The sequence below is a fragment of the Lissotriton vulgaris genome, chromosome 8 (genome assembly GCF_964263255.1).
Source record: "Lissotriton vulgaris chromosome 8, aLisVul1.2, whole genome shotgun sequence".
NCBI lineage: Eukaryota > Metazoa > Chordata > Amphibia > Caudata > Salamandridae > Lissotriton > Lissotriton vulgaris.
In genome coordinates this window covers 196,494,182-196,511,371 of record NC_141696.1, presented here as the reverse complement: position 1 = coordinate 196,511,371, position 17,190 = coordinate 196,494,182, and the positions used below count along the sequence as shown (strand labels likewise).

General features: G+C 48.6%; 1 protein-coding gene across 1 annotated transcript in view; it reads right to left on the bottom strand.

Moving 5' to 3' along the window:
* The window catches only part of CCDC81 (coiled-coil domain containing 81), a 296,640-nt gene extending 280,867 nt beyond the window's left edge, over positions 1–15,773 (bottom strand). The window contains exon 1 of the mRNA XM_086933975.1: positions 15,580–15,773. Within this exon, the coding sequence (XP_086790101.1) occupies positions 15,580–15,643 (64 nt within the window). The 5' untranslated portion in view covers positions 15,644–15,773. The remainder of the gene's footprint in view (positions 1–15,579) is intronic.
* Between the last annotated feature and the right edge of the window lie 1,417 nt (positions 15,774–17,190).

Genomic DNA, 17,190 nt, shown 5'->3' with positions numbered 1-17,190 from the left:
CCCCCCTCGCCTCTGCTCTGTTGAGCTAAGGGCAGGAAGTCTTCAGTGATTGACAACCGCGCCGAGGACCCGGGGTGCGCCGGGTCCGTCGCAGCGGCAGATTGCAACATTGTAGCATCTCATAGAGTCTCTCATAGGAGAGACAGATTTAACTGTGACTATCTGACGGAGCCAGCTGCTGTAGTAAGTCTGCAGCGCCGGGGAGCAGCATGGTGTCACCCCATGTGAGGGTGTCACCCGGTGCGGTCCGCACCCCCCGCACCTCCCTAGTGACGCCACTGGCAGGAGGCTCCGATTATGCTAGTCTCAAGTGTCATAACCATGGAGTCTGTACTATAAATAGCCATGTAGACAATCCCACTTCCTCTTTCTTTGCTGCTCCGCAGCCAGTTAAGTGCTACTTCTCTTACCTTGCTATTGTTTATGGTATTGCTTGATATCTGCTTTGCTGGCGCATTGTTTATTGATTTGTATTTCGCACTCTGCTTGCGTTTTCACTGCGTTTGCCTTTCCCGGTTCCGCTTTTCCTCTGGCGGCGTGGCACGGTTGGGAGCGAGTGTCTCCTCCCGGGGGCCAGGCGCATTGTGCCTGTGCCCTTCTAGCTCTTATGAAGTGGAGTTTTGGGGTTTCGACGGCTTGCGCGAGCTGTCCGGTTTCCTGGCAGGCAGCCGGTGTTCGCGCATGCGCGATAGCTAATTTCCGGCGCTCCGTGTATTTTTCTGTCACGGGAGCTCTTCTGAAGGACGTCCTTGCGGCGTTTACGCCCACAGCCTCAGGAATCAACCCCTTTGACGCCGGAGACTTGAAATAGGTCCCCGGCTGTAATAATCAGCATAGGCTTTGCCTAGAGTGACGCTTTTTGTGTGGCAGTAAGCCCTCCCTCCACTCTTTATTGAACTTTGTCAGTATATTTATACTGTTTTGGCTTGCTGTGAGGGTTTTTTCACTCCCCTGTGAAATTTGCCTTTGGCAATTATTATCCTTCCTCATATTGTGGGCATATTTCACGTTTATCGTGCATTATGAGTGATTACTATTATGATGAGGAAGGTGAGTTTGAGGAAGAGGCTCCTGAATCCCTGGAACAGGATCTAGTGGAAGCTCTTGACAGAGGAGTGCAACACTCCATGAATAAGGCGCTAGTCCGCGCAATCACGCCCTTGAAGCGACATTTGACCAAATATGCCCAACAACAGGGTTGGGTGCCTGTGGCTAAAAAGTCCTCTTCTTCTCCAAGTAATCCCCATGCTTCTGATTTCAAGAAGTTGGCGCAGTCTCTGTCTTCCGCCAAGCCTTCTACTATTGTTGAAGATGACGAAAGTGATGATCAACAATCTTCTTCGTCTTCTGACCCCGCCCTCCTCCGCCAAAGAAGAAAAAATGTAAGGAACATTTTGTGGATGCACCATCTCATCCTCCAGTTCTCACATTCGAACCTGCAGACATTGTCCATCCCCATTCCACTGCATGGCTACCGTCCCCTGCGGAGACGGAATACGTGCAACAGCACATCCGTCAGCCCTTTGAAAAGGAGGTGCGTGCCTGTCTCCGCTCCGAATGTCCAAGGCCCGATCTGGCGGATCACCTGGCGGACACTCCTGAGGTGGATCCCACTATGATCACTTATTTGCGCAAGTTTGCGAAGGATCCTAAAAATGGTCTCGACAGGTCCTGGAGTTCGTGCCAGGACAAAGTTCTGGATCTCCTAGGACCCCTCACCAAGATTTTGGATCTCGGATTCCTTGCCAAGAGTACTTCTAGGATGGTTGATCCGGATGAACTGATAGAATGGGCTCAGCGCGCCATTTGTCAGTTGGGCAATGCCAATTGCGCGCTCTCCAGCGAGAGGAGCCGATCTATTCTTCTCAAACTCGACCCTAAGCTGGCAGAGCTTTCAACTTCTGAGTCAGGCCCTGCAGCCCAGGGTTTGCTTTTTGGACAGCCCTTTTTAAAGGAATTGACCAATTTTGTCAACACCTTTAGTGGCGTGGATAAGGCCCACGCCTCTCTTCGCCGGACCTTTCGTCCGGTTTTCACCAGGGCCGGACGAAATAGGGGACGTTCGTCTGGCCGCGGTCAACAGCAGCCCTCCCATAGAGGGTATCAGTCCCATAGAGGAGGCCAGCAAGATGCGGGCTACACCCAACGTTCAAATTTCTACCCTTCCAGAAAAGGACGTGGCAACTATAAGAAAGGACGTTCCGGTGGCGCCTCTGGCGGATATCAGGATTCCGCCACTTCAGGTGAGACTTCTTCCTGCATGCAATGTTGTTCTGGGGGGCAGGATTCGCCTTTTTCTAGACAATTGGCGCTCAATCTTCAGCGATGCCTAGGTGCTGGAGACAGTTAAGGGGTACAAGATCGAGTTCCATCATCCCTTGCGTCAGTCCCATCCTCCCTTTCCCCTTCATTTCTCAAGACAAAATCAAGAGTTCATCACAGAGGAATTCAAGTCTCTGGAGTTGAAGGGGGCAATTGTGCAGGCCGTGCGCCACCCTCAGAGTTTTGCCAGTTCAGTCTTCCTGGTGGAGAAGAAGGGGGGGGATCGAGGTTGGTTCTCAATCTGAAGGAGTTCAATGCGGGAGTGGTTTACCGTCACTTCAAGATGGAGGGCATCCATCTGTTGAGGGATCTGCGGGAACGGGATTGGATGGTTCGTCTGGACCTCAAAGATGCTTACCTCTCTGTTCCAATCTTCCGTCCCCATCGCCGCTTTCTGCAGTTTCAGCGGCTGGGGACTTGGTATCAATATCAGGTTCTACCCTTCGGCCTATCGTCAGCACCTTGGTGCTTCACGAAGCTGTTGCGTCCGGTTGTGGAGTCGCTCCGCAGTCGCGGGGTCCGCTTGATCATCTATTTGGACGACATCCTCCTTCTGGCGGATTGTCCTGTCAAGCTAATGTCCCATCTAGAGTGGACTATCGACTTTCTTCAATCCCTCGGTTTTCTGGTGAATGTTCCCAAGTCTGTGCTACATCCTACTCAGGTGATAGATTTCTTAGGGTTCAGGGTCAACTCCCTCACTTGTCAGCTTCTGTTGCCCCATCAGAAAATTTGTTACATCAAACGGGAATTGACTTACGTTATCTCGAGTCAGACTGTGTCATTGAGATCGTTAGTACGAGTTGTCGGTCTCTTGGCGTCTTCCCAGTCGTTGGGTCCATATACTTTCATCTGCTACGTGCATTAAGGCAGAGTGGAGGAAACGACACACTTCAAGGTTCTACTAGTAATAGCGCTGCTTAGACCTGGCCATTACTTACTTCTATCTCTCTATCGCTCGTCTCGGAATCACGTCACTGAGCTGCAGGGGGGTCTCCAGACTCTCCCACTGCTGCAATATGGATGTTTACACTGCCTGATGCGCGGGCGGCCCATGCTGAGAGTCAGTCATGGACAGGTGTGGGGCGCCGCAGTAATAATTACATTTTTAAACGCACCCTAGGCCCCGAGGCAGCAGAAGCTTGACTCTCTGCCTCTCTCCAGTTCCCCGCCACTTCTAATGACTTCCTTCCTGTGTTCTGGAGGCAGCCGGAATTGAGGTTCCAACATCCGATAATCCCCCCCTCGCCTCTGCTCTGTTGAGCTAAGGGCAGGAAGTCTTCAGTGATTGACAACCGCGCCGAGGACCCGGGGTGCGCCGGGTCCGTCGCAGCGGCAGATTGCAACATTGTAGCATCTCATAGAGTCTCTCATAGGAGAGACAGATTTAACTGTGACTATCTGACGGAGCCAGCTGCTGTAGTAAGTCTGCAGCGCCGGGGAGCAGCATGGTGTCACCCCATGTGAGGGTGTCACCCGGTGCGGTCCGCACCCCCCGCACCTCCCTAGTGACGCCACTGGCAGGAGGCTCCGATTATGCTAGTCTCAAGTGTCATAACCATGGAGTCTGTACTATAAATAGCCATGTAGACAATCCCACTTCCTCTTTCTTTGCTGCTCCGCAGCCAGTTAAGTGCTACTTCTCTTACCTTGCTATTGTTTATGGTATTGCTTGATATCTGCTTTGCTGGCGCATTGTTTATTGATTTGTATTTCGCACTCTGCTTGCGTTTTCACTGCGTTTGCCTTTCCCGGTTCCGCTTTTCCTCTGGCGGCGTGGCACGGTTGGGAGCGAGTGTCTCCTCCCGGGGGCCAGGCGCATTGTGCCTGTGCCCTTCTAGCTCTTATGAAGTGGAGTTTTGGGGTTTCGACGGCTTGCGCGAGCTGTCCGGTTTCCTGGCAGGCAGCCGGTGTTCGCGCATGCGCGATAGCTAATTTCCGGCGCTCCGTGTATTTTTCTGTCACGGGAGCTCTTCTGAAGGACGTCCTTGCGGCGTTTACGCCCACAGCCTCAGGAATCAACCCCTTTGACGCCGGAGACTTGAAATAGGTCCGCGGCTGTAATAATCAGCATAGGCTTTGCCTAGAGTGACGCTTTTTGTGTGGCAGTAAGCCCTCCCTCCACTCTTTATTGAACTTTGTCAGTATATTTATACTGTTTTGGCTTGCTGTGAGGGTTTTTTCACTCCCCTGTGAAATTTGCCTTTGGCAATTATTATCCTTCCTCATATTGTGGGCATATTTCACGTTTATCGTGCATTATCAGTGATTACTATTATGATGAGGAAGGTGAGTTTGAGGAAGAGGCTCCTGAATCCCTGGAACAGGATCTAGTGGAAGCTCTTGACAGAGGAGTGCAACACTCCATGAATAAGGCGCTAGTCCGCGCAATCACGCCCTTGAAGCGACATTTGACCAAATATGCCCAACAACAGGGTTGGGTGCCTGTGGCTAAAAAGTCCTCTTCTTCTCCAAGTAATCCCCATGCTTCTGATTTCAAGAAGTTGGCGCAGTCTCTGTCTTCCGCCAAGCCTTCTACTATTGTTGAAGATGACGAAAGTGATGATCAACAATCTTCTTCGTCTTCTGACCCCGCCCTCCTCCGCCAAAGAAGAAAAAATGTAAGGAACATTTTGTGGATGCACCATCTCATCCTCCAGTTCTCACATTCGAACCTGCAGACATTGTCCATCCCCATTCCACTGCATGGCTACCGTCCCCTGCGGAGACGGAATACGTGCAACAGCACATCCGTCAGCCCTTTGAAAAGGAGGTGCGTGCCCGTCTCCGCTCCGAATGTCCAAGGCCCGATCTGGCGGATCACCTGGCGGACACTCCTGAGGTGGATCCCACTATGATCACTTATTTGCGCAAGTTTGCGAAGGATCCTAAAAAGGGTCTCGACAGGTCCTGGAGTTCGTGCCAGGACAAAGTTCTGGATCTCCTAGGACCCCTCACCAAGATTTTGGATCTCGGATTCCTTGCCAAGAGTACTTCTAGGATGGTTGATCCGGATGAACTGATAGAATGGGCTCAGCGCGCCATTTGTCAGTTGGGCAATGCCAATTGCGCGCTCTCCAGCGAGAGGAGCCGATCTATTCTTCTCAAGCTCGACCCTAAGCTGGCAGAGCTTTCAACTTCTGAGTCAGGCCCTGCAGCCCAGGGTTTGCTTTTTGGACAGCCCTTTTTAAAGGAATTGACCAATTTTGTCAACACCTTTAGTGGCGTGGATAAGGCCCACGCCTCTCTTCGCCGGACCTTTCGTCCGGTTTTCACCAGGGCCGGACGAAATAGGGGACGTTCGTCTGGCCGCGGTCAACAGCAGCCCTCCCATAGAGGGTATCAGTCCCATAGAGGAGGCCAGCAAGATGCGGGCTACACCCAACGTTCAAATTTCTCCCCTTCCAGAAAAGGACGTGGCAACTATAAGAAAGGACGTTCCGGTGGCGCCTCTGGCGGATATCAGGATTCCGCCACTTCAGGTGAGACTTCTTCCTGCATGCAATGTTGTTCTGGGGGGCAGGATTCGCCTTTTTCTAGACAATTGGCGCTCAATCTTCAGCGATGCCTAGGTGCTGGAGACAGTTAAGGGGTACAAGATCGAGTTCTATCATCCCTTGCGTCAGTCCCATCCTCCCTTTCCCCTTCATTTCTCAAGACAAAATCAAGAGTTCATCACAGAGGAATTCAAGTCTCTGGAGTTGAAGGGGGCAATTGTGCAGGCCGTGCGCCACCCTCAGAGTTTTGCCAGTTCAGTCTTCCTGGTGGAGAAGAAGGGAGGGGGATCGAGGTTGGTTCTCAATCTGAAGGAGTTCAATGCGGGAGTGGTTTACCGTCACTTCAAGATGGAGGGCATCCATCTGTTGAGGGATCTGCGGGAACGGGATTGGATGGTTCGTCTGGACCTCAAAGATGCTTACCTCTCTGTTCCAATCTTCCGTCCCCATCGCCGCTTTCTGCAGTTTCAGCGGCTGGGGACTTGGTATCAATTTTCACAACAATGGAGAGAGAGAGGGAAAATAATAATGCTAGGCACTATGTGAGGTGGGAACTCCTGGTCCCCCAGTTAATCTGAAAAAACAATAAAGGAGTAAACCCTCGTGGGTAAAGAGAAAGGTAACTCTCTTACAATGAGCACTAGTGCTCTGGTTAGCACATTTTGCCCCAACCTGTTACTGGATAAAGCATATCCTTATAGAAGACCCCTCACTCACCAACCTAGTTGGTGACATGCTTCATCATCGGGGTCCCACCCCATAGGCCGAGTGCCTACAGGGTGTGCTGCGACACCTGATTACAGTGGAGCTGGTTTCGTTTTTATGTGTACAAGACTATCAAAATTGTGTATTAAAAAGGGCCAACACTACTCACTTCAAGTATTTATTCTTGAGCGCTTGAACCCTTAGTAAAAATAAAGTGTGGCACCTTTGCCAAATTAGGAAGGCTTTGGTGTCAAAAAGTCGTGTTAAAATATATAAAAATAGCGAAAGTGTGCTATGTGAATGTGAATGTACAAAACTATTGTTTAAAAAGGTCTACATGTTTCAACCCAAACATGGATTCAAGGGTTTTCGTCAGGACCGTAGGTGATTTGAACTGGGTGGTCCGCCCACGCTAAGGAGCGTCCTGCCCTAGTTCAATTTAGAGATCTTAAATAGGGATCTCGTGCAAAAAGGTGCGTTTTTCACTTTTGAAAAAACGCTTGAAAGCGAAACTCTCGCTTCATAGGCACCAGCGTTACCAAGTGGACAGGATTCCGTTCTCTTGTCGCTTCTGTTCATCAGACCGATTAACCTACTTGGTTCTTGCTCGGCGTGCCCCGTGCGTCCCCCACACTCCACGGGGCACGCCGAGCAAGAACCAAGTAGGTTAATCGGTCTGATGAACAGAAGCGACAAGAGAACGGAATCCTGTCCACTTGGTAACGCTGGTGCCTATGAAGCGAGAGTTTCGCTTTCAAGCGTTTTTTCAAAAGTGAAAAACGCACCTTTTTGCACGAGATCCCTATTTAAGATCTCTAAATTGAACTAGGGCAGGACGCTCCTTAGCGTGGGCGGACCACCCAGTTCAAATCACCTACGGTCCTGACGAAAACCCTTGAATCCATGTTTGGGTTGAAACATGTAGACCTTTTTAAACAATAGTTTTGTACATTCACATTCACATAGCACACTTTCGCTATTTTTATATATTTTAACACGACTTTTTGACACCAAAGCCTTCCTAATTGGGCAAAGGTGCCACACTTTATTTTTACTAAGGGTTCAAGCGCTCAAGAATAAATACTTGAAGTGAGTAGTGTTGGCCCTTTTTAATACACAATTTTGATAGTCTTGTACACATAAAAACGAAACCAGCTCCACTGTAATCAGGTGTCGCAGCACACCCTGTAGGCACTCGGCCTATGGGGTGGGACCCCGATGATGAAGCATGTCACCAACTAGGTTGGTGAGTGAGGGGTCTTCTATAAGGATATGCTTTATCCAGTAACAGGTTGGGGCAAAATGTGCTAACCAGAGCACTAGTGCTCATTGTAAGAGAGTTACATTTCTCTCTACCCACGAGGGTTTACTCCTTTATTGTTTTTTCAGACTTGGTATCAATATCAGGTTCTACCCTTCGGCCTATCGTCAGCACCTTGGTGCTTCACGAAGCTGTTGCGTCCGGTTGTGGAGTCGCTCCGCAGTCGCGGGGTCCGCTTGATCATCTATTTGGACGACATCCTCCTTCTGGCGGATTGTCCTGTCAAGCTAATGTCCCATCTAGAGTGGACTATCGACTTTCTTCAATCCCTCGGTTTTCTGGTGAATGTTCCCAAGTCTGTGCTACATCCTACTCAGGTGATAGATTTCTTAGGGTTCAGGGTCAACTCCCTCACTTGTCAGCTTCTGTTGCCCCATCAGAAGATTTGTTACATCAAACGGGAATTGACTTACGTTATCTCGAGTCAGACTGTGTCATTGAGATCGTTAGTACGAGTTGTCGGTCTCTTGGCGTCTTCCCTGCAAGCGATCTTCCCGGCTCCGCTGCACTACCGTGCGTTGCAGCGTCTGAAGATTCAGCATCTTCAACGGGACCTACGATACTCCGATCAGATTCCTCTTTCGGAGGAGGCGAGGTCGGAAATGCAATGGTGGCTGGATCATATGGAAGCCTGGAACGGTCGGGCTCTTTTCGGATCCTCTCCGGAAATTGTGATCGAGTCAGATGCCAGTCGTTGGGGCTGGGGGGCCCGCTGCGGCCTGATTTCGACGGGGGGCCGGTGGTCTCCCCAGGAACTTTCTCTCCACATAAACTGTTTGGAATTGCTAGCGGGGTCGTTTGCGATCAAGTGACTGTCGCCTCTTCAGTCCCACTGCTGCATACTTCCCCGGATGGACAATGTATCAGCAGTTCGATACATCAACAAACTGGGAGGGACTCGGTCAAGGTTGTTGGCGGAGATTGCCAAGGAGTTTTGGCATTGTCTTCAGCACAAGATCACAGTTATTGCGGAGTACCTTCCTGGTTGTCGCAATCTTGTGGCGGATTGGAACTCCAGGTATATGAAGGGCTTCAGCGACTGGAGACTCCACCCTCGTGTGTTCCGTCTGCTCATTCGGGCTTGGGGCCCTTGTCTGATCGATCTCTTTGCAACCCGTCTCAACACCCAACTTCCCCAGTTCTTCAGTTGGAGACCGGATGCCACAGATGCCTTCCTTCAACCGTGGCCGACGTCCCTATGTTATGCGTTTCCCCCATTCATGATGATCCCCAGGGTTCTGGCTTATGCGACGCGCTTTCAGGCGGAATTGATTCTGGTTGCTCCTCTGTGGAGGGCTTAGCCGTGATTCCCTGTTCTCCTGGAAATGGCATGCGCAATGCCATTCCTTCTTCCTCAGAAGTGGAATCTCCTGTTAGATCCGCTTCAGAATCCGCATCCCCTGGTTCAGTCAGGCTCTCTCCTTCTCCTGGCGTGGCGGATTTCGGGGAACGTTGGGCGGTCTCAGGCCTTCCTGCGGACGCTACCAGATTTCTCAGCAACGCCTGGGCCCCAGGTACTCGCAAACGTTACAGAGGGTCATGGAAACGTTGGAGTGATTGGTGTGCTCAACGGCAAGTTGATCCAACATCAGCTGATGTCTCTTTGATGGTCAATTTATTGGCTTCTTTATCTTCTTCTGGTTTGGCGTACCGCACTGTAAACAATTTCCGTTCCGCTATTTCTGCGGGTCATCTTCGAGTGGATGGAAAACCTGTTGGAGAACATCCTCTAGTGGCTAAGGTTCTCAAAGGTATTCGTCTAGCTACTCCTCCACGTCTCAAATATGTTTCTCTGTGGGACGTTTCGATTGTCTTACGTTTCTTGGAAGCCTGGCCGGTCAATTCTTTGTTATCTCGCAAACAACTTTCGGCCAAACTTACTATGTTGTTGTGTTTGCTTTCCTGCAAACGGGTATCGGATGTCCGTGCTTTGGATTTAGCTGGACATCGCTTCACTCCTGAGGGTGTTACATTTCGCCTCTCCAGGCGCACTAAGATCAATACTGAGGTCATTTCTTACCCTTCTTTTCCTGCTCGTCCCAATCTTTGTGTGGTCCAATGCCTTAAAGATTATGAGGGGAGTACTTCTCTTCTTCGCTCTGATATGCAAGGTCAATTATTGATTGCGTTGCAGAAGCCTTTTCGCCAGTTACCGCGGCCACTTTGGCGCGATGGGTACGGTGGCTTATGGGGGAAGCTGGCATTGATGTTTCTGTGTTTGGTGCTCATTCTGCCCGTGGGGCCATGGCGTCTGAGGCCTTCTCTTTGGGAGTCACCTTGTGGGACATTATGAAGGCTGCTGACTGGTCATCTGATTCTGTTTTCAAAACCTTTTACTTTACGCCTATTACTAATGTTGCTTCTGTTGTGGTGGATAAGCTTTAAACAAGCATAATCGGAGCCTCCTGTCCTGACATAGAATTAAAAATTTGCAAACATTCGTGACAAGAATTTTCAATTCTATTAAGGACTAGGAGGCGAGGATTATCCCAACCGTTGTTTGTTCATTATACTTACTGATGAATGTTCAAGAATTACTCTGTGTTGGCCGCTGGTTGCTGGAGTCCTCTGGTTCGCTCCCATGGTCTGTCCTGCTTCGACCATACGGCCTCTCCACTTTGATTTGTTTGCTGCCCACTACTCTACCACGCGCGGTAGCGATGGCTAGGAAAGGACAGGGATGAGCCGGTTCTGGACCCGGAGGACTAATGGTTGGTGGATGGAGATGAGAAGTGCCCTCAACCATGATACTATGGACGATTCCTTCGAAGGTTTATGATACCCGAAGACTATGTCGATTTCGTTTTGATGTTGCATTAATGTGTGTGATGGCGGGGGGTAGGGGCCGAATGGTTCGATTGATGGCTTTCCTCTCCCCTGGTTATTTTTCCTTTTTGTCTCTTTGGTTTCCTTTTCCCTCTCTCTAACTTTTCCTATATTTCGGGTCTCCTATTTAGGGCGACAGGCACGCTGCTGGGGGGTAGGCCGTAGCCTTCTGCAGGGGTGCAGGGTGGGGTGGGTGGGTTGGGGTCTTTTTCTGACCGTTTTTTTTTTTTAGTTTCTACGGCTCTTTTGTGTCCCTTTCTTAGGAAGCTGTGGCTGTGCGGGTTTCCCACGGTGTGATTGCTTGTGGGGGGGGGGGGCGTGAGGTATTCTTACTTTATACGATATTGATTGTACATATATCCTGACTTGACCACCCCACCCCCAATAATGTGGTCCCCAGTCACTTTGCTCGCCCTTATCGCTGTGGGGGCGCATACAGCAGCACGGCGTTCCTTTTTCTCTTTCTTTTTTAGCGTTCCTCCTTTCCTTATCTTCTGGGTCAGTATAGAGAATGACTGTAACTCCTTTTGCCGTTCTGGTTACTCAGTTATGTATAAGTACAATAATTTGGTGGTCTGGGTGCACGTGGCGGGCTACGATGGGTACTGCTTGGAAATATGGCATCCATATTCTGATTGCTGTAGACTATTGCTGATAACCGTTTTTATTGCTGCCTTAATGTTTTGCTGCTTGATTCGTGGCCCGCTATGGGCACTCAGATGATTAAACTGCAACTGATCCTGCTATAACTTCTATTATAAAATTAACCTTCTTTGATCCAGCATCCGGCGGTCCCACTCAGCTCCTCTACGATTGAACTACTTGTTCGCAATATACTGGGTGACTGCTGTGAAACCTCTTTATTGAATTACGTGCTTTTCAGATTGTTTTGTGGCCGGCCTAATTGGTTGTAGGCCCGTATTTGTATGCTACTATCTGCACAATAAAGGTTTTAAAAAACTTTAAAAAAAAAAAGAATTACTCTGTGTTCTAATGTTGCCATTGACTAGTTTTTCTCTGCCCACCCTTCTTTACCATGTTCCTGTATATGATGGACGTGTATTACGGCTTTGTATCTCTTTTCAGGATCTGATCCCAAATGACGTCCCTATGGTGCGACGTGGATGTTCCTGCCTTCTTCTTTGAAGATTGTTTTCCTGTTTTCCCTTCGGCAGTTGCTGTGTTGAACTTTCCTTCGTTGCCCTGGACTGGGGTTTGCTTTTTGCATTGACGTTCTTGTACTGTTTTCTGCTCTCCTGGATTTCCTTCTCACCAAAGAAAGAGGAAGTGGGATTGTCTACATGGCTATTTATAGTACAGACTCTATGGTTATGACCCAAGTGTTTCTGGGTAATGTAGTTTATTACATGGCTGCTGGGCATTTCTAAATAAAGAAATGAGACTAGCATAATCCTCGCCTCCTAGTCCTTAATAGAATTGAAAATCCTTGTCACGAATGTTTGCAAATTTTTAATTACACATATATTTCCTTTTGACAAAACTAGAGGCACTGAAGAGTAAAACGGAAAGTTCAAGAAAGAAGGGCCAAATGAGAATAAAAACATCACTTGAGGAGGCCATTGAGATGCGCCCCACATCCAGAGGAAAGAGCCTCTTTGGTCCCCCACTGGGAATAAATGGGATGCTTTTAAAATGCCCACACCTTGTACGTAGTCTTGGGGAGAGACACAGACACCACTCAGAAATACATCCAAATGTAGACGAGCAAAATCTGTCAATTTTTCACCCTACCGCACAGGCTGCATAACAACATGTTGGTATTCAGTAAAGGCAAGGGATACGGCTGAATATGGCACATCTACATGCTGCCCCACCCAGCAGACCTGAGAGGTGTGCTCCAGCTGGGGTAGAGATTCTCTCTGGGAGAAGAACACTGATCGCCCCCACTGCTCCCTCCATAATAGGCAGTAGGCTCTCAGTGAATGATAACCATGTTTGTCCTAAACATGCAGCATCCACCCATCAGAAGCCTCATCAAGGAAGCTACTGCCTACTAGTAAGTATCTTACCTCAAGATAGAAGGTTATGGCATGAAATCAGAAGACCAGGCTAGGGGAAATAACCAACAGCAGGAGACCCCATTTGTTATCACAGATCGACGGGCAGGTAGGTTGGCCATGAGTACCCCTAGGTCACCCCAAAGCAAAACAAGTATGGCATGTTAAACTGACAAGACTGTATACCGTATTGGAATCATGGGCTAGATCTGCAAGGACATACAACACCCACATTTACAACAGCTTTCAGATGGATCTAAATGAGGACACCGTAAGCAGGGGAAAAGGTGGGTCACCATGAAACCTCCGAGCGTGGGGATATGCCTGGGAGTCCCATGTACCCTTTGAGACAGGCTTGAGAGAGCCCTCTCTTGAGGTGACACCATGGAGCAGCATCACTCTGTCCAAGAGGTATTGCTTTGTGTAATACCTCCATACCATGGTCTTACTGTCCCACTGATAGAATCACTGATCACTAAAGCAGACTTTTGTATAATTTGTTTATTTATTATGGAGTTTTGTAAGATGGGTAGCATTGTGGTTACTTCAGGACATCAAGGATAGCAAGAAAAGGTACAAAACGGATAGGGGGAAGTTAAAATCCAGTCAGAGAAGAGGATACCCCATTAAATATTCATCATCACAACTCCCTTAAATAAGGCAGCAGAACTAGAAGGTGCGTTGAGGAACGAAAGCAGATAGTGAGCAACGTGGACAATAAAGGCACTTTTATAATCATCGTCCCTAAACAACAGAATCATAATTTGCATGTATGGTTAACAAGGGACCCTTGTTTGGATAGTGTGGGCTGCAGTTGAGGAACAAGCATTGGCACAAGCAATAGGTCTGCTTCAATGTGCATAAACACAGGCATTCACAAATGCTGTTTACATCTCTTTCATGCACAAAGGGAATTTGGCACATTAAAGGCAGCCCTATTTGATATGCAAATGCTGGAAAAAAAGTTTCTATGTGTAATAAATATAGGATATAAAGATCTGACAGAGTGAAGAATATATGCACTTTTCAGACATAAAATAGTCCCTAAGCCATTCCAATGGATGTACCCCTTGGAAGATGGAATAATATATAAAACCGTCAACAACATTAGGTGAGAAAGTGATACTCTCCTCCTGGGTAAAGCCAGAGTGCACACTACGTCTGTTTTAAACTAGCATTGTCAATGGCAAATGGTGCTGCTTGGTGGTAAATTAAAGGAATACACTGGAGAGTTTTTTTTCAATCTTGTATTAGTAATAGTGTGTTTATTATTTTACAGCATAGACACTAAAACACTCTTTTACACACAGGTGAGATTGACTGGCATTGCCAATGCCTGTTTTAATCGTAGGGCATCAGACACCGTCCTCCATAATCTTAGTGAGCTTTGTAGTGTCATTTTATATTTTTGTTAATTCCTATAAGTAGATGACCTACTACAAATGGAACAAATGAGGAACTGTGAATTCAATAACCAGAAAGGCGCACTTTTCTGAAATGTTAATGTTAGATGCAATTAGAGTAGGCATTGAGTATAACTAGTTTAACCTTACCAGTAAATACAGCTCCTGAATTCGGCAGGGGTGTAGCTTGGTCAGTATGATTGGGGGTGTGTGGGGGGTTGAGCTTCAGATTTCTTAACAATCAAGTTGGGACATCTTGTTAAAACACATTATAAGAGAAGCCGGACAGGAGGGTGCTTGAGAGGCGGTGGAAAGAGAGAGGAGTGCCGATTATTAGGTGTACTTAAAACACAATATTTTTCAAACTAATTAACATTTGTTAAGACCTTTCATACATAGACTAGAGAGTTTGTGTGCCTTTGTTAGTGTAGGAATGTAAAAATCCAAGGTGAAATCCACAGACACTTCACATTGCCCGACTGAAGGCCCTTGTATCCAAATATTTGCTACAGAATACATTTTTAGGGGGGTGTAGCACCCCAAACACCCCCTGGAGCTACGCTCCTAGTATTCGGTGCAGCAGCGCTGACACACAGGAGATATCCAAAGAGAAAGACCAATCTACCGAGGGTGAAAACAAAAAGCTCCTGTGAGCTGGACAAACACAGAAAAAGAAAGCCACCAATAAACGCAAGGTAACTGAAATTGACATAAAAGTCACCCTGTTCTCAAGATGAGATGGCTTTTATGTCAATTTCAGTTACTTTGCGTTTATTGGTGGCTTTCTTTCTCTGTGTTTGTCCGGTAGCGTATAATCATACATGCCAATATTTTAAAGAGGAAAGGGGGAAATTAAAAAAAATTATAATGGGGAGAATTCATTTCCCCCATTGAGTTCTATTGAAGGACATGCTATTTCAGTCAGGAAACAGACTAAATAAAAAAATTGCTACAAAAATCGGGAGTCTCCTGTCTGGTTCGGGTATATTGTCATGCGTAAGTATTGCATGCAATGGTGCCTGTAAGGAGACCTAAAAATGAGAAACAATACGCCCAGAAGACAGCTGTACTGTCAAACCAGACCAAAAATTTAACAAAAACAACACGTCTAGCTTCCAATCTTCCAAGTTATTCGCTCAGTGCTGCAAATTTGAATGAGAACTTTAAGCTAAACCAGAAAGTCCTTCTAGTTTAAAACTCTATACCATTCTGTGATAGGTTACTAAAATGACTCCATATCCTGTGACAAGTTATGTCTGCGAACGGCGGTGATTAGGAAAGAAACGTGAAAGATGCATTCATGTGCACAGGGAAGATGAGCAGCAAAGAGGGCCCTTTGGTATAATTAATTGGCGATGCCAGGGTACAGGCAGCATTACACCTTTCAGAGAAAGTTGAAGCTTCACTGGAGGAGAGGCTGTGATTGCTGGGACGTGTAACTTTATAACAGATAGTTGAAAGCAATATCCCTTCTTCCCCTAACTCACCCTCTTCGGGCAGACGGGGCAGAATGGGGAAGCTTCCTCTGACGCACTCGGGCTCTGGAGGCATTGCTGCAGGGGCAGGATCTCGCGCTCTGCCCGGGTTCCGCTGTCTCGCGCCGTTGCCCTCACCATTTAGGCTGGCGCGCGGGCTTACGGTCAGAGTGAGAGAGGCGGCGGGAGCGCGCCGTCTCTAGGACGCGACTGCAACTTTCTTTGTTGCTCCTAGTAACCGGTCAGGAGTGGCGTCACGAGCGCGCGCCTGCCGGATGGAACGCGCAGGTGGGGGTGGAGCGCGTTCGCTCGAATGCTCGGTTGGATGAATCGGACTCCGTAGCTAGCAGGTATGGGCCACAGGAAGGCCACTATAATCACCGGAAATGGGATACGTGTGTTCTATAAAAAAAAATAACCGCTAACAAGCAAAATTCAAGCAAGCCTGCTAAAAGTGCAGATTAACTTAAAAAGTGCTGGAAATGGCAAAACGTCTGGGAACCAATAAAATGGAGATCAAGTGACAGCGGAATGGAGGCTGAGTCCTGAAAAACGAAGTATGATTTTCAATTTAGATGTTTTTTTAAATTCTACAACAAAGTAATTAGCAACAAGGACACATTTGACCTAAATGGTCACAAAGAAGCAGCACTTTAAAAATATCTTATGAGATAAGGCACCTGCAGCAGAGCCCTTTGTGTGCCCAGCAATTTTCAGGAGATAATAATAATGGTAAGGTGGTTAATGCCCTTCTTAGAGAGATTGGTGTTTTCTAGTGTCCAGTCACAGTTATAACTCATTACATACAGGGTTAATGTGCTTTTTGCAAAGCACATTGTGTAACATGCAGATCACATATTTGGTTTTTGACACAGGCCTAGAAAAATCATAACGTTACCAGAGCTGCACGTCTGGTGTCTTGAATAGTCTACTCGACCATTACCAAAGCCGACTTTCCAGCGAGAATCACCGCAATAGCCAGCTGCAGCCGCCACGCCTCGCCGGACCCGCTCCGCGGGTCCCGCATCGCGGCTTTGAGCAGCTGCCAGCACTAATTAAAGGGGCCTCATACCAACCATCAGGACCGGCAGGGCTGCGAGCGTAGAGCGGGGGACTCCACGGACCAGGAGTCCCCGCGCGCCCAATCCCAGCTGGGCTGCTCTCCCTGCCGGCACCGCCCCCCGCCTTCACAACCATCAAAAGGCCGCATTAACAAGGCAACAGCGGACTGCCATTACCAAAGCCGACTTTCCAGCGAGAATCACCGCAATAGCCAGCTGCAGCCGCCACGCCTCGCCGGACCCGCTCCGCGGGTCCCGCATCGCGGCTTTGAGCAGCTGCCAGCACTAATTAAAGGGGCCTCATACCAACCATCAGGACCGGCAGGGCTGCGAGCGTAGAGCGGGGGACTCCACGGACCAGGAGTCCCCGCGCGCCCAATCCCAGCTGGGCTGCTCTCCCTGCCGGCACCGCCCCCCCGCCTTCACAACCATCAAAAGGCCGCATTAACAAGGCAACAGCGGACTGCCATTACCAAAGCCGACTTTCCAGCGAGAATCACCGCAATAGCCAGCTGCAGCCGCCACGCCTCGCCGGACCCGCTCCGCGGGTCCCGCATCGCGG